The sequence below is a fragment of the Ptychodera flava genome, chromosome 5 (genome assembly GCF_041260155.1).
Source record: "Ptychodera flava strain L36383 chromosome 5, AS_Pfla_20210202, whole genome shotgun sequence".
Taxonomy (NCBI): Eukaryota; Metazoa; Hemichordata; class Enteropneusta; family Ptychoderidae; genus Ptychodera; species Ptychodera flava.
The window spans coordinates 20,258,651-20,272,907 of NC_091932.1; the positions used below are offsets into that span (position 1 = coordinate 20,258,651).

At 37.0% G+C, this 14,257-nt stretch overlaps 1 protein-coding gene across 1 annotated transcript in view; it reads right to left on the reverse strand.

Annotated features, from left to right (window-relative positions):
- LOC139133215 (adhesion G-protein coupled receptor D1-like) overlaps positions 1-7,924 on the reverse strand; it is a 38,634-nt gene extending 30,710 nt beyond the window's left edge. The window contains exons 1-5 of the mRNA XM_070699686.1: positions 7,732-7,924; positions 7,456-7,492; positions 5,906-5,979; positions 4,395-4,526; positions 4,112-4,159 (exon numbers count right to left, since the gene is read on the reverse strand). Of these exons, the coding sequence (XP_070555787.1) occupies positions 4,112-4,159; positions 4,395-4,526; positions 5,906-5,979; positions 7,456-7,492 (291 nt within the window). The 5' untranslated portion in view covers positions 7,732-7,924. The remainder of the gene's footprint in view (positions 1-4,111; positions 4,160-4,394; positions 4,527-5,905; positions 5,980-7,455; positions 7,493-7,731) is intronic.
- Between the last annotated feature and the right edge of the window lie 6,333 nt (positions 7,925-14,257).

Consider the following 14,257-nt stretch of genomic DNA (forward strand, 5'->3'; position numbering starts at 1 on the left):
AGCAAGACATGCTAGGTGAAATGGATGCACACTCTTTCTTTTATGAACAGACACTATATTCTGCTGTATGGCCATAGGTTAGCATATATATGTTCATTAATTGGAGATAATTTATGCAAAGAAATTAATTAAGAAATGAGACAAGTGTAGTTTGTTAGTATGGATGTATATGTGTAAGACATGCTAGGTGAAATGGATGCACACTCTTTCTTCGACTCCAGGAGACAATGCATTATGCTGTATATAGCCATGGTTTGGCATATATATGTTGATTAATTGGAGATAATTTATGCAAAGAAATTAATTAAGAAATGAGACAAGTGTAGTTTGTAAGTATGGATGTATATGTGTAAGACATGCTAGGTGAAATGGATGCACACTCTTTCTTTCATTCAGGCAGACACTATATTCCCCTGTATGGCCATAGGCTAGCATGTAGGTGATAATTAAAGCAGAGATAATTTATGCAAAGAAATTAATTAAGAAATAAGACAAGTGTAGTTTGTTAGTATGGATGTATATGAGTAAGACATGCTAGGTGAAATGGATGCACACTCTTTCTTTTATTCAAGCAGACACTATATTATGCTGTATGGCCATAGGTTAGCATATATATGTTCATTAATTGGAGATAATTTATGCAAAGAAATTAATTAAGAAATGAGACAAGTGTAGTTTGTTAGTATGGATATATATGTGTAAGACATGCTAGGTGAAATGGATGCACACTCTTTCTTCTACTCCAGGAGACAATGCATTGTGCTGTATATAGCCATGGTTTGGCATATATATGTTGATTAATTGGAGATAATTTATGCAAAGAAATTAATTAAGAAATGAGACAAGTGTAGTTTGTAAGTATGGATGTATATGTGTAAGACATGCTAGGTGAAATGGATGCACACTCTTTCTTTCATTCAGGCAGACACTATATTCCCCTGTACGGCCATAGGCTAGCATGTAGGTGATAATTAAAGCAGAGATAATTAATGCAAAGAAATTAATTAAGAAATAAGACAAGTGTAGTTTGTTAGTATGGATGTATATGTGTAAGACATGCTAGGTGAAATGGGTGCACACTCTTTCTTTGACTCCAGGAGACAATGCATAATGGCCATAGGCTAGCATATGGGTGATAATTAAAGCTGAGATAATTTATGCAAAGAAATTAATTAAGAAATGAGACAAGTGTAGTTTGTTAGTATGGATGTATATGTGTAAGACATGCTAGGTGAAATGGGTGCACACTCTTTCTTTGACTCCAGGAGACAATGCATAATGGCCATAGGCTAGCATATGGGTGATAATTAAAGCTGAGATAATTTATGCAAAGAAATTAATTAAGAAATAAGACAAGTGTAGTTTGTTAGTATGGATGTATATGTGTAAGACATGCTAGGTGAAATGGATGCACACTCTTTCTTTGACTCCAGGAGACAATGCATTGTGCTGTATATAGCCATGGTTTGGCATATATATGTTGATTAATTGGAGATAATTTATGCAAAGAAATTAATTAAGAAATGAGACAAGTGTAGTTTGTTAGTATGGATGTATATGTGTAAGACATGCTAGGTGTAATGGGTGCACACTCTTTCTTTCATTCATGCAGACACTATAATCATGTGGCCATTTGCTATAGGTGATAATTAAAACAGAGATAATTTATGCAAAGAAATTAATTAAGAAATGAGACAAGTGTAGTTTGTAAGTATGGATGTATATGTGTAAGACATGCTAGGTGAAATGGATGCACACTCTTTCTTTCATTCAGGCAGACACTATATTCCCCTGTATGGCCATAGGGTAGCATGTAGGTGATAATTAAAGCAGAGATAATTTATGCAAAGAAATTAATTAAGAAATAAGACAAGTGTAGTTTGTTAGTATGGATGTATATGAGTAAGACATGCTAGGTGAAATGGATGCACACTCTTTCTTTTATTCAAGCAGACACTATATTATGCTGTTTGGCCATAGGCTAGCATGTAGGTGATAATTAAAGCAGAGATAATTTATGCAAAGAAATTAATTAAGAAATGAGACAAGTGTAGTGTGTTAGTATGGATGTATATGTGTAAGACATGCTAGGTGTAATGGATGCACACTCTTTCTTTCATTCATGCAGACACTATATTCTGCTGTTTGGCCATAGGCTAGCATGTAGGTGATAATGAAAGCAGAGATAATTTATGCAAAGAAATTAATTAAGAAATAAGACAAGTGTAGTTTGTTAGTATGGATGTATATGAGTAAGACATGCTAGGTGAAATGGATGCACACTCTTTCTTTCATTCATGCAGACACTATATTCTGCTGTATGGCCATAGGCTAGCATGTAGGTGATAATTAAAGCAGAGATAATTTATGCAAGGAAATTAATTAAGAAATAAGACAAGTGTAGTTTTTTAGTATGGTTGTATATGAGTAAGACATGGTAGGTGTAATGGGTGCACACTCTTTCTTTCATTCATGCAGACACTATATTCTTGTGGCCATTGGCTATAGGTGATAATTAAAACAGATAATTTATGCAAAGAAATTAATTAAGAAATGAGACAAGTGTAGTTTGTTAGTATGGATGTATATGAGTAAGACATGCTAGGTGAAATGGATGCACACTCTTTCTTTTATTCAAGCAGACACTATATTATGCTGTATGGCCATAGGTTAGCATATGGGTGATAATTAAAACAGAGATAATTTATGCAAAGAAATTAATTAAGAAAAGAGAGAAGTGTAGTTTGTTAGTATGGATGTATAAGTGTAAGACATGCTAGGTGTAATGGGTGCACACTGTTTCTTTCATTCCAGCAGACAATGCATTGTGCTTTATAGCCATAGGCTAGCTGGGATACCAGGTGCTAATTAGAATGGAGATAATTTATGCTAATAAATTAATTAGTAAATGATGTGTTTGTGTTGATACATGTATAAGAACCTTGTATGTTAGATTGATGTCCACTTGACTTCAAAACATAGGAGGAAAGTGGCTTGCAAGTTTTGGCTGCTAGCTTCCACACCATAGTTTTGGCTGCTAGGTATTGGCTGCTAGCTTCAGCCGAGTCAAGTTTATCGATTTCGCTCAAGTACCGAGAATCATGTTGTGGATGTTCGTCATCTCTATTAGAAATACTGTTATAAAGGTTATTTGTGTAGGTACGCGTATAACATTTTGCAAGAAAGAAGAGCAATGTCAGAGCTTTAGAACGATACCTGTTTTGTAGTTGTCAAACGCAGACTAAAAATGGTACGCGATTTTGAAAATGTGTTGACAGAGTGGCCACACAACTGTTCCCCATACGGTAGAATTTGTATCGCTGCCATCTCCGACACAAATGGGGTATTCTGAACGATCTGTGTAGGTACACGATTTATATTTCGCAGGACTTCAAGCCAGAGTCTAGGAATCACAGCGATATATGGGGTTTGGTTGTCTTAGCCAGAATAAAACTGGTACGCGATTTTGAAATTGTGTTTTGACAGAGTGGCCACACAACTGTTCGACATTATGACGGAATACGGCGCGGGAGTTCGACACAGTATGGCGTACGTAACGAAGGACGCATATGGAGGTTGCCAGGAAATACAATTTTTACTGATGGCGCGCTGGCCGCTGATTGGCTAATGAGAGGGGGAAAATATTATGGTATAGCGCTCCAATTTTGGAGCTGACCCGGACTGATACATGGTCAGATTGTGTTTGTTGTAACACGAACAGTGGCTGGAATCGTAATCCATACGCTTTGTTTGTTTGTTTGTCATTCCTTCGTACAACAGGATAGCCGTGTAACAATAATTCAGAAAAGCGTCTTTTTTGGAGGAAATAAGGATATCACCGAATTTGAAAATGTTGGAAAGGGATTTGAGAAACAGCTGTAGTACAGAGACATATTTTGTTGTACATGTACTCTGAATTCAATGTGAATCAGACTGTGAGATTCTCAAGTGACCATGCCTGGCGCCTGCCGAAACTTAAGATTGGTTTATTATTAATGATTTGAAAGTCCTTAGAATTCAATAATGTTCATGTATGATGGAACAACTTTATGCTCTGTCATAAAATGTCCTAAAACTTATTTGACTTTGAGTTAGAAAACAATAACCTTACCTTCAAAGCTTCCGGGTTTAAAACTTCGTCTACGATATTTAAAAATTCCTGAAAAAATGAAGCAAAATACCCACACTAAGTGAACAGAACTCGATTAAAGCAAAAAAAAAGTTAAATCTATCTGCGTTTATATATATTGCCACTTTCCATTGTTAAGCAAACGATAAATGCATGCCGTCAAGATCCATCAATCTTCTATACCAACACAGTTCAGGAAAATATATGATACAGCAATGATGATTGGTTAACAGATGCATAAGGTTACGTCACCACCATTACTCACTTTGATCTTCTTTTCGGCTATTTCTCTTTCGGATGGTCCGGGTTCACAGGTCGTTGCTGTGGTAACCGGTTCAGTGGTTGGCGCTGTCGAGGTTAATGAAAACGAAGGCAGACCTTTCCTTGGGCTCCTCTTCTGTTGGAAGGAGCATAACAGACATCTACGGTCTTTCTTTCAAAATGCAAACTTTGTAGAAATGGTTATTACAAATTGAACATTTCCTAACATGTCATGAATGTAAATGAAATGATGGATAATAATGAAAATTACAGTTGGCACCGCATTGATTAGTATTTTAGGATAATTAAGGGTAGTGCTTAGGTAAAACAAATGTTGTGAGTCGTTTCTTTCAAATAACACACAAAAAGAAGATTTTACATACAGTTGATACCGTCATGTATTGAAACGTGAGGAGATAATGGAAGATGAACTTTATTTAATGTCGCTACTATGTATGGATTCCTGCTCTATAGTAATCTACTTCTATAATCTGCAACAACTAGGTTATGCTTCAGTTTTAATTTTAAATATCTGCATGTATGTTAAGATCTCTCTCTCTCTCTCTCTCTCTCTCTCTCTCTCTCTCTCTCTCTCTGTCTGTCCCTCTCTCTCCCTCTCTCTCTCTCTCTCTCTCTCTCACACACACACACAGACGCCGCGATAAACTATTCTATGAACCACTGTAGGTTCGTCTCGTTTTTTCACTTGAAAGCATTTCGATCGCCCGCGATGGAGATCACCGATAAAGGCTTTTATAGCTTCCAGAATCAAACGATGGGATAAAAACTAAACGTCGTGTAATTAAAGTGACTTTAGGAAGTATGTTTATTCTAGGAAGTCAAGCCGGGATCATTTCAAAAGTTCTCGTGGGATTTAGTAATGAGGGGCATACGGTGTACTTGAACTAATGGGTATTTGATGAAAATACGGATAGTAATATGTTGAGAACGGAAACCGCTTATCTTCGTGTGGGGACATAATCGATTGACCACGTTCACTGGCGTGGACAACCGCTAGGAATGATCACTTACAGCCACGCACACACCATGTTGTTTGATCTTCCTGAAATTTATTGGTCGTAAACCGTAAATCGTTACCAGGCGATAATTTTAGTCAATTGCGTTGCCATGGCGATTCGCAGGGAGAAAGTGAGATATCCCACGCTGATTAATAAATCGTCAACGTCATTGGTTAAGATAAACAACACGACTGCTACATGAACATCACTAGCTTGATAGGCGGGCTACACGGGATATTAAACTTATTTATGCGTTATAGAATTTATACCGGTGATATAATTGCATGTCCTTGAAGTCGGAGCAACGCGGTTACTGAATCAGTCCCGCACCATCCTGTGTCATTTGTGATTTGTGAATGTCGCAAAAGTGATGTTGACCAAAGAGTGCCCGGATGTTGATGATGGACAAGTAATAAAACCAAATTATATGCTCACGTATGGACTGCTACAGTGATATAAACTTGAAATGATAAACGATAAGTTATGTCGGATTTACCATTCGAAATACCGATCCACCTTCTTTCTCTTCCCTCTTTTGACTAATCGATCCTTCAATGGTCGCCATAGCAACTGCAAAAGGAGAGCCGGAACATAAAATGTTTAAATTGCTGCAGTGGAAGCAGTAAATAACCTCCTCTGAAAAACACGATTTACGTTTCAAGCAGATGGTCACGCTCAAAATCACCGCGCAGTGCGGTTGTACGAGTTTCTCACTATTAACTATTTTGTAAATTTGGAAACGATATAGCTTTATTATCCCTAACTTTTGATGTACTGTCTATAATTTTTGTCCTGTTTGAGAAATCGTTTGTCGATGTACTCCTGACCAAATGATGTAATGTTGAAATCTTTAACCTTCAACTCATTAACACAGTCTCTCTTTGCATTACGCCAAACGCGATATTGTTGCTGACGACTGGATTTTAGCCCGTTAGCAATAATATCGCATGTTGTGTTCGATGGTACTCGACTCTAAAATGAAAGGCTTAAACTTCTGCTCAAACTTTCCTAAATGAAACTTTCAACCGTTCTCTCACCAAACCAAGAATAAAAATCGTGGTCACCATGCACAGTTTGGCACTAGAGAAACAGATTACCTAACAATTACCGATATTCGAAATTCAAAATGGTCGCCATCTCCGTGTTCACTCTATGAACATTTTTCTTACTCAACAGCTTTAAGAACAGCCCCCACGAGCGGCAGAACAGAAATGTATGGGATAAGTTTGAGAATTTCTGTCCCTGAGGCGCATTCTACCTTAATACTGTGATTTCGACATACTGTAGGAACCAAGAGAAGAAATTGTACTTGTTTTTTTAAATTGTACTTTTTTGGACAAAATATAATTGAAAGATTATCAAAAGAAGCAGTTATTATCACTGTAATGGTTTCAGGTTTTAGGGACAATAGCCGTAACTTTTATTAATATTTTTATAACTTGATCTTTAAAACAAGTTTATGTGATGATTCGTCGCTCTCTGTAAAGCTGTCTGATGTGAAGTATTTGCCTCGCCAACAAAAAACGCTGTTTGCAATAGCCAATATGTTGTTTACAGGAACAAATGAATTCCAGTACATCTAACATACACGAACTGTATTGAAAAGTTGAACACTGCACGTTTCAACATGATTTCTGGAAAGGAATAAGGAACTAATATACAAACACAACAAAACATTGAAAATTACTCCAAAACTACAGATATTGAAGTTTTCAGCATGTGTTTTTTTATCAGTGCTTGCAGTGCCCTCTGACGACCCTGATATTACAGGGAGGGGTTCATAATTTATGCCGTGCTCGACCATGCTTTAGAACATATTTCACACAGTTCTGCGACCGTTTATAATCAAATACCTAACGAGTGTATTTGTGCATGGCCACCTTAAAATTGCTACCGGCGCCAAACCGTCGTAAAGAGGCGTCACACAGATGAAAATTATATGTTGAGAGCAAGGTATTTATGTTGACGCCTAAGGACAGTAATCCGAGGTAAATGAGAAATTTCTTAATCGAAAAACATTGCACGTAATAAGTGAAATTTCCTTACCTGTCACAGCAAGAAATGTCGAAGCTTTGAAAAACATCTGCAAAGAAAAGACAAATCGTTAAATCTTCCACAGAAATAATCTAATACTAGAAATATTTCACGAGCAATTCACTATCCATTTTCGTACCAAAACAAAGCATATACACTTGAAAGATAACTAATTAAGACTATAGGCAGGAAAGAGATATTCTCTACACGTACTTTGTTGAACATATTGGTGTGCAAAAACATATTGAGATATTGAGTGCCGAGATTCCTAAACTCGAAAATACTAACCTTCAAATCGACTAAGACCTTGTGATATCAGTGTTCTGGCAAAATGTCGTCGATGATCGGATCAAAACTGTCGCTTGGAGTCAGATTGAACAAAAAAGTAAACCCCGGGCTTTCAGCGCTCTATGCAAACCAGTGGAAGCGTTGGAACTCTCAAAGAGTACAAAGCTTGGCTTGACTCATTTGCGATACATTTCAAACCACATGCAGTCTCTGTACTTCCTTGGTGGTAAACCTGTAATCAAGAAGCGAAATGGCCATTGGGTAGAGACAACCACGTGACCTGTTCAAAGGACCTTATGTTGCTATGGTAAGAGAGCATTCCTAATTGTACAGGTGTGAGTGTGGCGACTTCAATTTCATACCAACTTTCAGATCTAGAACTTTGCGAATTTGCTATTTACCGTATTTAATGTGACTCACTATTTAGCTTTTGAAATAATTAAGGGATATTTTCACAGTGTAAGCATATGAGTACTCTACATTCTACCAATTTAAAGCCTGTTCCAAAAACACAGAAAATGTATGTGACATTCTCCGGTTTTGGATTCTCGAAAATGAAGAACTTTAAACTTTAGGCCTGTTAGGTATCTGTAACATGCATTTACTAAGTGTACAAATATATATATGAGAGAGAGAGAGAGAGAGAGAGAGAGAGAGAGAGAGAGAGAGAGAGAGAGAGAGAGAGAGAGAGAGAGAGAGTTATAATAGCAAATTTGGAAAGCTTTTGTCGTTCAAATTACACACATACCTGTTGAAAATTACGTTAGTTCCAACTTTTGATGCAATTTCTGTTTCGTTTGTTCTGTTTGTGATATTCAATTTCCTTTTCAACTCAACAAAACGTTTCGAAATTCCCCGTGCTAAACCAGTCAATTCAGCCTGTATCCGTGTTACGTCGGATGTTATTATTGACATTTGTATTGCAGCATGACTTGTCCCAGCTGGAATTCATTTGTCAGGGTGTACAACGCGTTGTATTGAAAAAAGCTAATACTCTGTACGTTAACATACTTTATGGATAGGCATTACAAAAAATGAACTTGATTTTTATAACAAAAATATGGAAAACATCAAAGTTACAGTTATTATCCCCGTAAGCGACACTAAATGCATAATCCGCTGAAGAGATTAAGTCATCTACTGCACTTGGGATGATGCAGTATAGTAAAAATCCAAACATGTTCCTTCGACATTTACCTGATCACCGCTTACGTAATGTGCCAGGGAAGAGTATAGCAATCTGTTCGATCCAAACATCTCTTGCTGTGAAGCGGAAAAAAACATGTCCCTCGTGTTTTTACTGCCGATTAATTTACAACGTGATGTCATTAAATTCTAACTATGACGTATGTCTACTTCAATAAAATAAATGACAAATTTTGTTCATACAATGAAACATGCAGCTATCACATCGCCGAGGCGTAAATTATGACAGTCAGTGTATAATTACCACCATCATTTCTCAGTACTGAAGATGACATAACATGTGTTATCGGTGTTGTTTTGCAGGGCGGAAGCTGTAAAAATGGGGTTACGAGGTTCGCTCATTGAATTCAAACTTCAATAGGATGACGTCATCCAGGTAAAACTGTGAAGGCTTGTTTTACAGTTGCTAATCCGTGAACACAGGGGTCACGTTAAAGGTCCAGTAGCTGTTGATGATTTTTTCCCACTGTTTTGTTATATCTTGTTCTGCTCCCAGAAGTAAGATGAAATACCAACGATTAAACTTGTCAACACATCTTCCATACGTGTAAATGCATGGTTATTGTCTACATTTGAATTATAGTCCGGATCCGAATTCACTTGTTAACAATAACAATGCAGTTTACACACGTACAGAAAGATTTGAAAAGCTGAATGCTGTGTTATCTCAACATGTTTTGGGGAGTAGAACAAGAAACTGTCGTTGACATTAAATACAAAACAGTTAAAAAACAGTGACAGTAATTCTCACTCTCATTTCATATCTTAATTATCCCTCTAATTAAACGACCAGTAATGCAAACTTTTGATAACTTTTCCATCTTTTTTGTTTTGAATGTCAACCATAGTTCCTTGTTCTACTCCCAAAGCCTTGTTGATATATAAAGTGTTCCGCTTGTCTACGCAGCCCGTACGTGTATAAACTGCGTTGTTATTGTTGAAAAGTGACTTCTGGTCCGGACTAGAATTCAACTGTAAACAATAACAATGTTACACATATAAACGCTAAGTTGACAAGCTAAATAATGGGTATGTCAATATTCTTTGGGTGTAGAAAAAGAAGTTGCAATTGATATAAAAAACAAAAATAATGAAAAGTTAGCATTACTGGCCCTTTAATTAAGTTCATTATAATTATGTTAAATACTTAGCCCACTTTGTTTTCTTACAAGGTCATTTAAAATCGAAAGGGCTCACTTAATTAGTTTTCGGGATACATTCTGGCCTGTACCACCGATATACAAATAAGCCTTCAGAAGTTAGGTGTACTTACACAAACTGCAGTGGCTCATACCAATGGTTTGTTTTCGGTCGGCACTTAGCGAGGAAACTCAGGGAAGGCATTCTTTAGCGACACTTCTGTCACCTAGGGATTGTGCAATCTGAATTCAAACGAGCGTAAATTGAGTCGTTCTGTCCCCCACCTTCATAAAAACGAATATGAAACGAAGATTATAAATTTTACTGAGTTAAGAATCGAGAAAAAAATTGCCGGGTCCAAAAAACCCTGATAGAACAAGAACGACTACGGTCTGCATGCTTATGAAAATGTAAACATGTTAAAGTGTGGAGTACCTAATACAGATAATTACCTGTAGTTGCCAAAATGGGTAATTCCGGGGTGATTGGTCAGCGAAACACTATTGAAGTCGGAATGCTTTCAGGGTAATCACAACCAGCGTGATAACATTTTGAGGGCACGATCTACGCACGGGCCTTTTGAAATAGAGTAATCCTTAACGAATTACTGAAGCACGACTAAACTAATGAACCCGTTCCTTGACAACATCGACATCAACTGATCTTACAATGGATGTTCTTAATTCACTACTTCGCACATTGGTCACGTACCAGTCCCTCAGTTCAAGGAAACTCGGAGATTACATTATATTTCATTTTCCCATGGTAGGGGTATTTTGTTTAATATTCCCGGAATTTGAGGTGTGCTTGCCGATATTCACAACTTGTCGACGCTGCTTAATCAAATAAGGAAGACTTGGAGTTTATCAAAGTTTTTGGGCATGGAATGCATATCACAATAAAGCGACAAATAAAATATACATGGTGAGAGTGGATGGTAACCGCAAATGAATTGAAATCCATCGCCAACCTTTCAAATTATTTCATCTATTTTTTGTTTCATGTGAGAAACTATTTAAGGTATTGTGCTGTCTAAAAGTGTTGAACGATCAATTAGCATATTTAATCTATGATTCTGACAAAACTGCTGAGTGATAAGAAATACAAGAGCTATAAAATGAGCCCCTACAAGTAATAGATAAGAAAAGAGTTTTAAAATTTTGAGAGTCCGAACATCTTAAGTTAAAGAGACTGATATCGTATTATGTTTTAGTGAAATTCCATGCACCAACGTATCAATACATATTAATAATACATACGCATGATATAAAGATATGTTGGAATATCATCATTTTCCTTGAATTATTGAAGGAAACGATAGTAAACGAAACTGTCTTGAAAATTTACTTCAAGAGTAGTGTCAACATGGCATGCTCACTTTCAGCTTGAAGAAAATTGCCAAGATTAGCATTTCTTATCACTCGGCAGTTTTGTCAGAATCATAGATGGAATATCACTGATTTCTTGACAATGCATACGTATTTGAGAGATTATTATACACCTACTGCCGTAACCTATGGGAGTTTGACCGTCCAATAACTTTCCGTATTTTGTATAGTACGCGGAGTCCCGAATACGGGAGACGCGCGACGCGCCTGTTTGACCTTTGACCTAGTGATTATCGGATATAAACAAACTATTTTACGGTGAGTTAAAGACCTAATAGCAACTTCCACCAAAATGTATTCGTAGTATAAGGTTTAACACACGTAAACACAAAACTGAGTCTAAATGCAATTGATTTTTATTTTAAAAAACTAATTAAATTGAAAACATTCAGCGAAGTTTGCTTGTACTGCACTGAAAATTAATTGGCTTCGTGCCAACGCAACAATCGCGCGCGTTCCACTCATATCGCGCGTGCCGCATCCCTCAAAATTTACCATAGAATTAGTTTATACGGACGATTAATGGAGGGAGGTGTATAATAATAGGGTTATACACAAAATACGGCCCTGTATGGACTCGGGCTCAGTGATAGACGTATTGGACTCGCCTTCGGCTCGTCCAATACGTCACTCACTGAGCCCTCGTCCATACAGGGCCGTATTTTGTGAATAACCCTATAGTATTGTGGAAACATTTAGAAATCTGCATTGATGGGAAAGAAATGCTTCCGGCTTAGACAACTGCCTTTGAGTTCTGTTTCGTGACATAACATGGATGAGAAGTATTTCAACGAACAAGACCATACTAAAAAGGAAGGTTGCTCAATCGAGATAGAGTAAGAATCTTTGGGGAAATCCAACCTTTCTCACTATTTTACTTGTCTACATTGCCAGTTGATAACCTCACATCTCGACACTCCATCCATTTCCTCTGTCAAAGGTCACCTAGCTCAATAAGAATATAATTGCCCTACTGAACTTTGTGACGTGTACATTACTACCGAATAAAATCAGTCAATAAACAGAAGGCACGGTGATATTAGGTTTGGAAAAGGATTCTAGATGAAAACTTGGTTCTTTGCAACCACGGATTTTCTCTTTAATGGTCTTTTTCTTTGTACTTGACATGAAACAAACAACCAGCAGTTATATATTTTGTAGTTTTCATCACATCTTGTCGTCAAGTATCTACACCAACACTGCAATTTCTAAGCTTTCTTTGGAAAAAACAGCCCTCCGCTCGTCTGTGATCCTCTGAAACATTTTCCATTGTTAGCTTTACGGCACCCTGCGAAACGAACAATCAACAAAACATACGCCAGTGGAGCATGGAAGTTTACGTGTATGTCTGTAAAGTACACAACTGATACGGATTAAAGCCTGTGACGTCACAACTGAACGTATCGTCTCAACCAATACGTGCCTGCCAGCATGTTCAGCGAACATTGCAAATTTCGTCTCACATAGCGATCGTGATGACAAGTAAATTGCATAAGCACTTCGTGATATGCACAATCTAAGGTTTTAACTTCTTGGCTATTTCTTTTCTAAGAATATTTCTTTAAACTCTCATACTCTTCTTCTTTCACAATGAAATCGACGCGCGTGACAATATACCTCTGGTGATTTTCCAATATATTATAACAGAACGAAATCTTAATTCCTTCACTTGATCACGATTCAAGAAAAGTATTTTCAATTATAAGCGTTTCGAGTGAACTAATCAGTGGAGTTTTCGAATAGAACAAACAATATCAGATATTCTTCTGTATCGAATTCAAGCGCAAACGAGTCGTTTACTACAAATGTGAACGTATTTGCCTTAGCATCGTATGGCAAATGTTTCATTTTCATAATATGTAAGACTTGTAATTTTTCTGAAATAGCATTAGAGATGGTACAGTGGGGTGGTCAAAAAGTATAAAAATCTGGAGAGTCACGGTAGAAATGGCTAGATTTTTATTTTCGCAACTACGTTGAATTTTGAAAAAAAAGTCGGCGTTAACAAAACCGCGTAATTACAGCAAAAACAGGATGGTTGGACAGTCTCATATACATTACGTTTACTTTTTGTACGTCTCACACAAGTTTGTAGATACATTGTAGATAAGAAGAACCGACTCATTTGAGTGAAATACTAATCATGTAACTCTCCACTCCACTGTTTATCTTTGTGTGTCTAGACAGATTGGCATCAGTACCTATACATTGTATTATGGTTTGTTTAGCCAGAGTGCTGTCCTAATTAACTTCGGTCTCTACTATCAACACGATAACTAATTTAGCAATTCCCTTGTGTGTTCTATCCAGACATTCAAATGACTCTGTTCTTTTTATCTACAATGTTATCTACAAAACTTGTGTGCCACTTACACAAAAGTAAACGTAATGTATATGAGACTGTTCAACCATCCTGTTTTTTGCTGTAATTCGGAAACAGAGAAAGATTGTCTCAGAAGATAGCTGAACTAAATTGACTGATAAATATGCAATCCAATCAAATCCTCGTTTCAATTCACGTATAGGGCCCGGATGATGGAGACAGTGCTTAAATCTTGATTGCCTGGTACTCTGCTTGTCATACGATGTCGTACCTACGCTAGATAAAAGTTCCAACTGCTGAATAGTAATATCGCATAGTGGGTTTAATATTCTTGAAGTTTACTTTCGTCCCATCACTTTTTTGTGTGTTTTGATACCCGTCGTTTACCTCAAACCCCATTACACACTCTCTGCAGCTTGGTCTGCATGCACTTTTCTAAGAAACAACTTTCACTCCATTGAGGTAACAT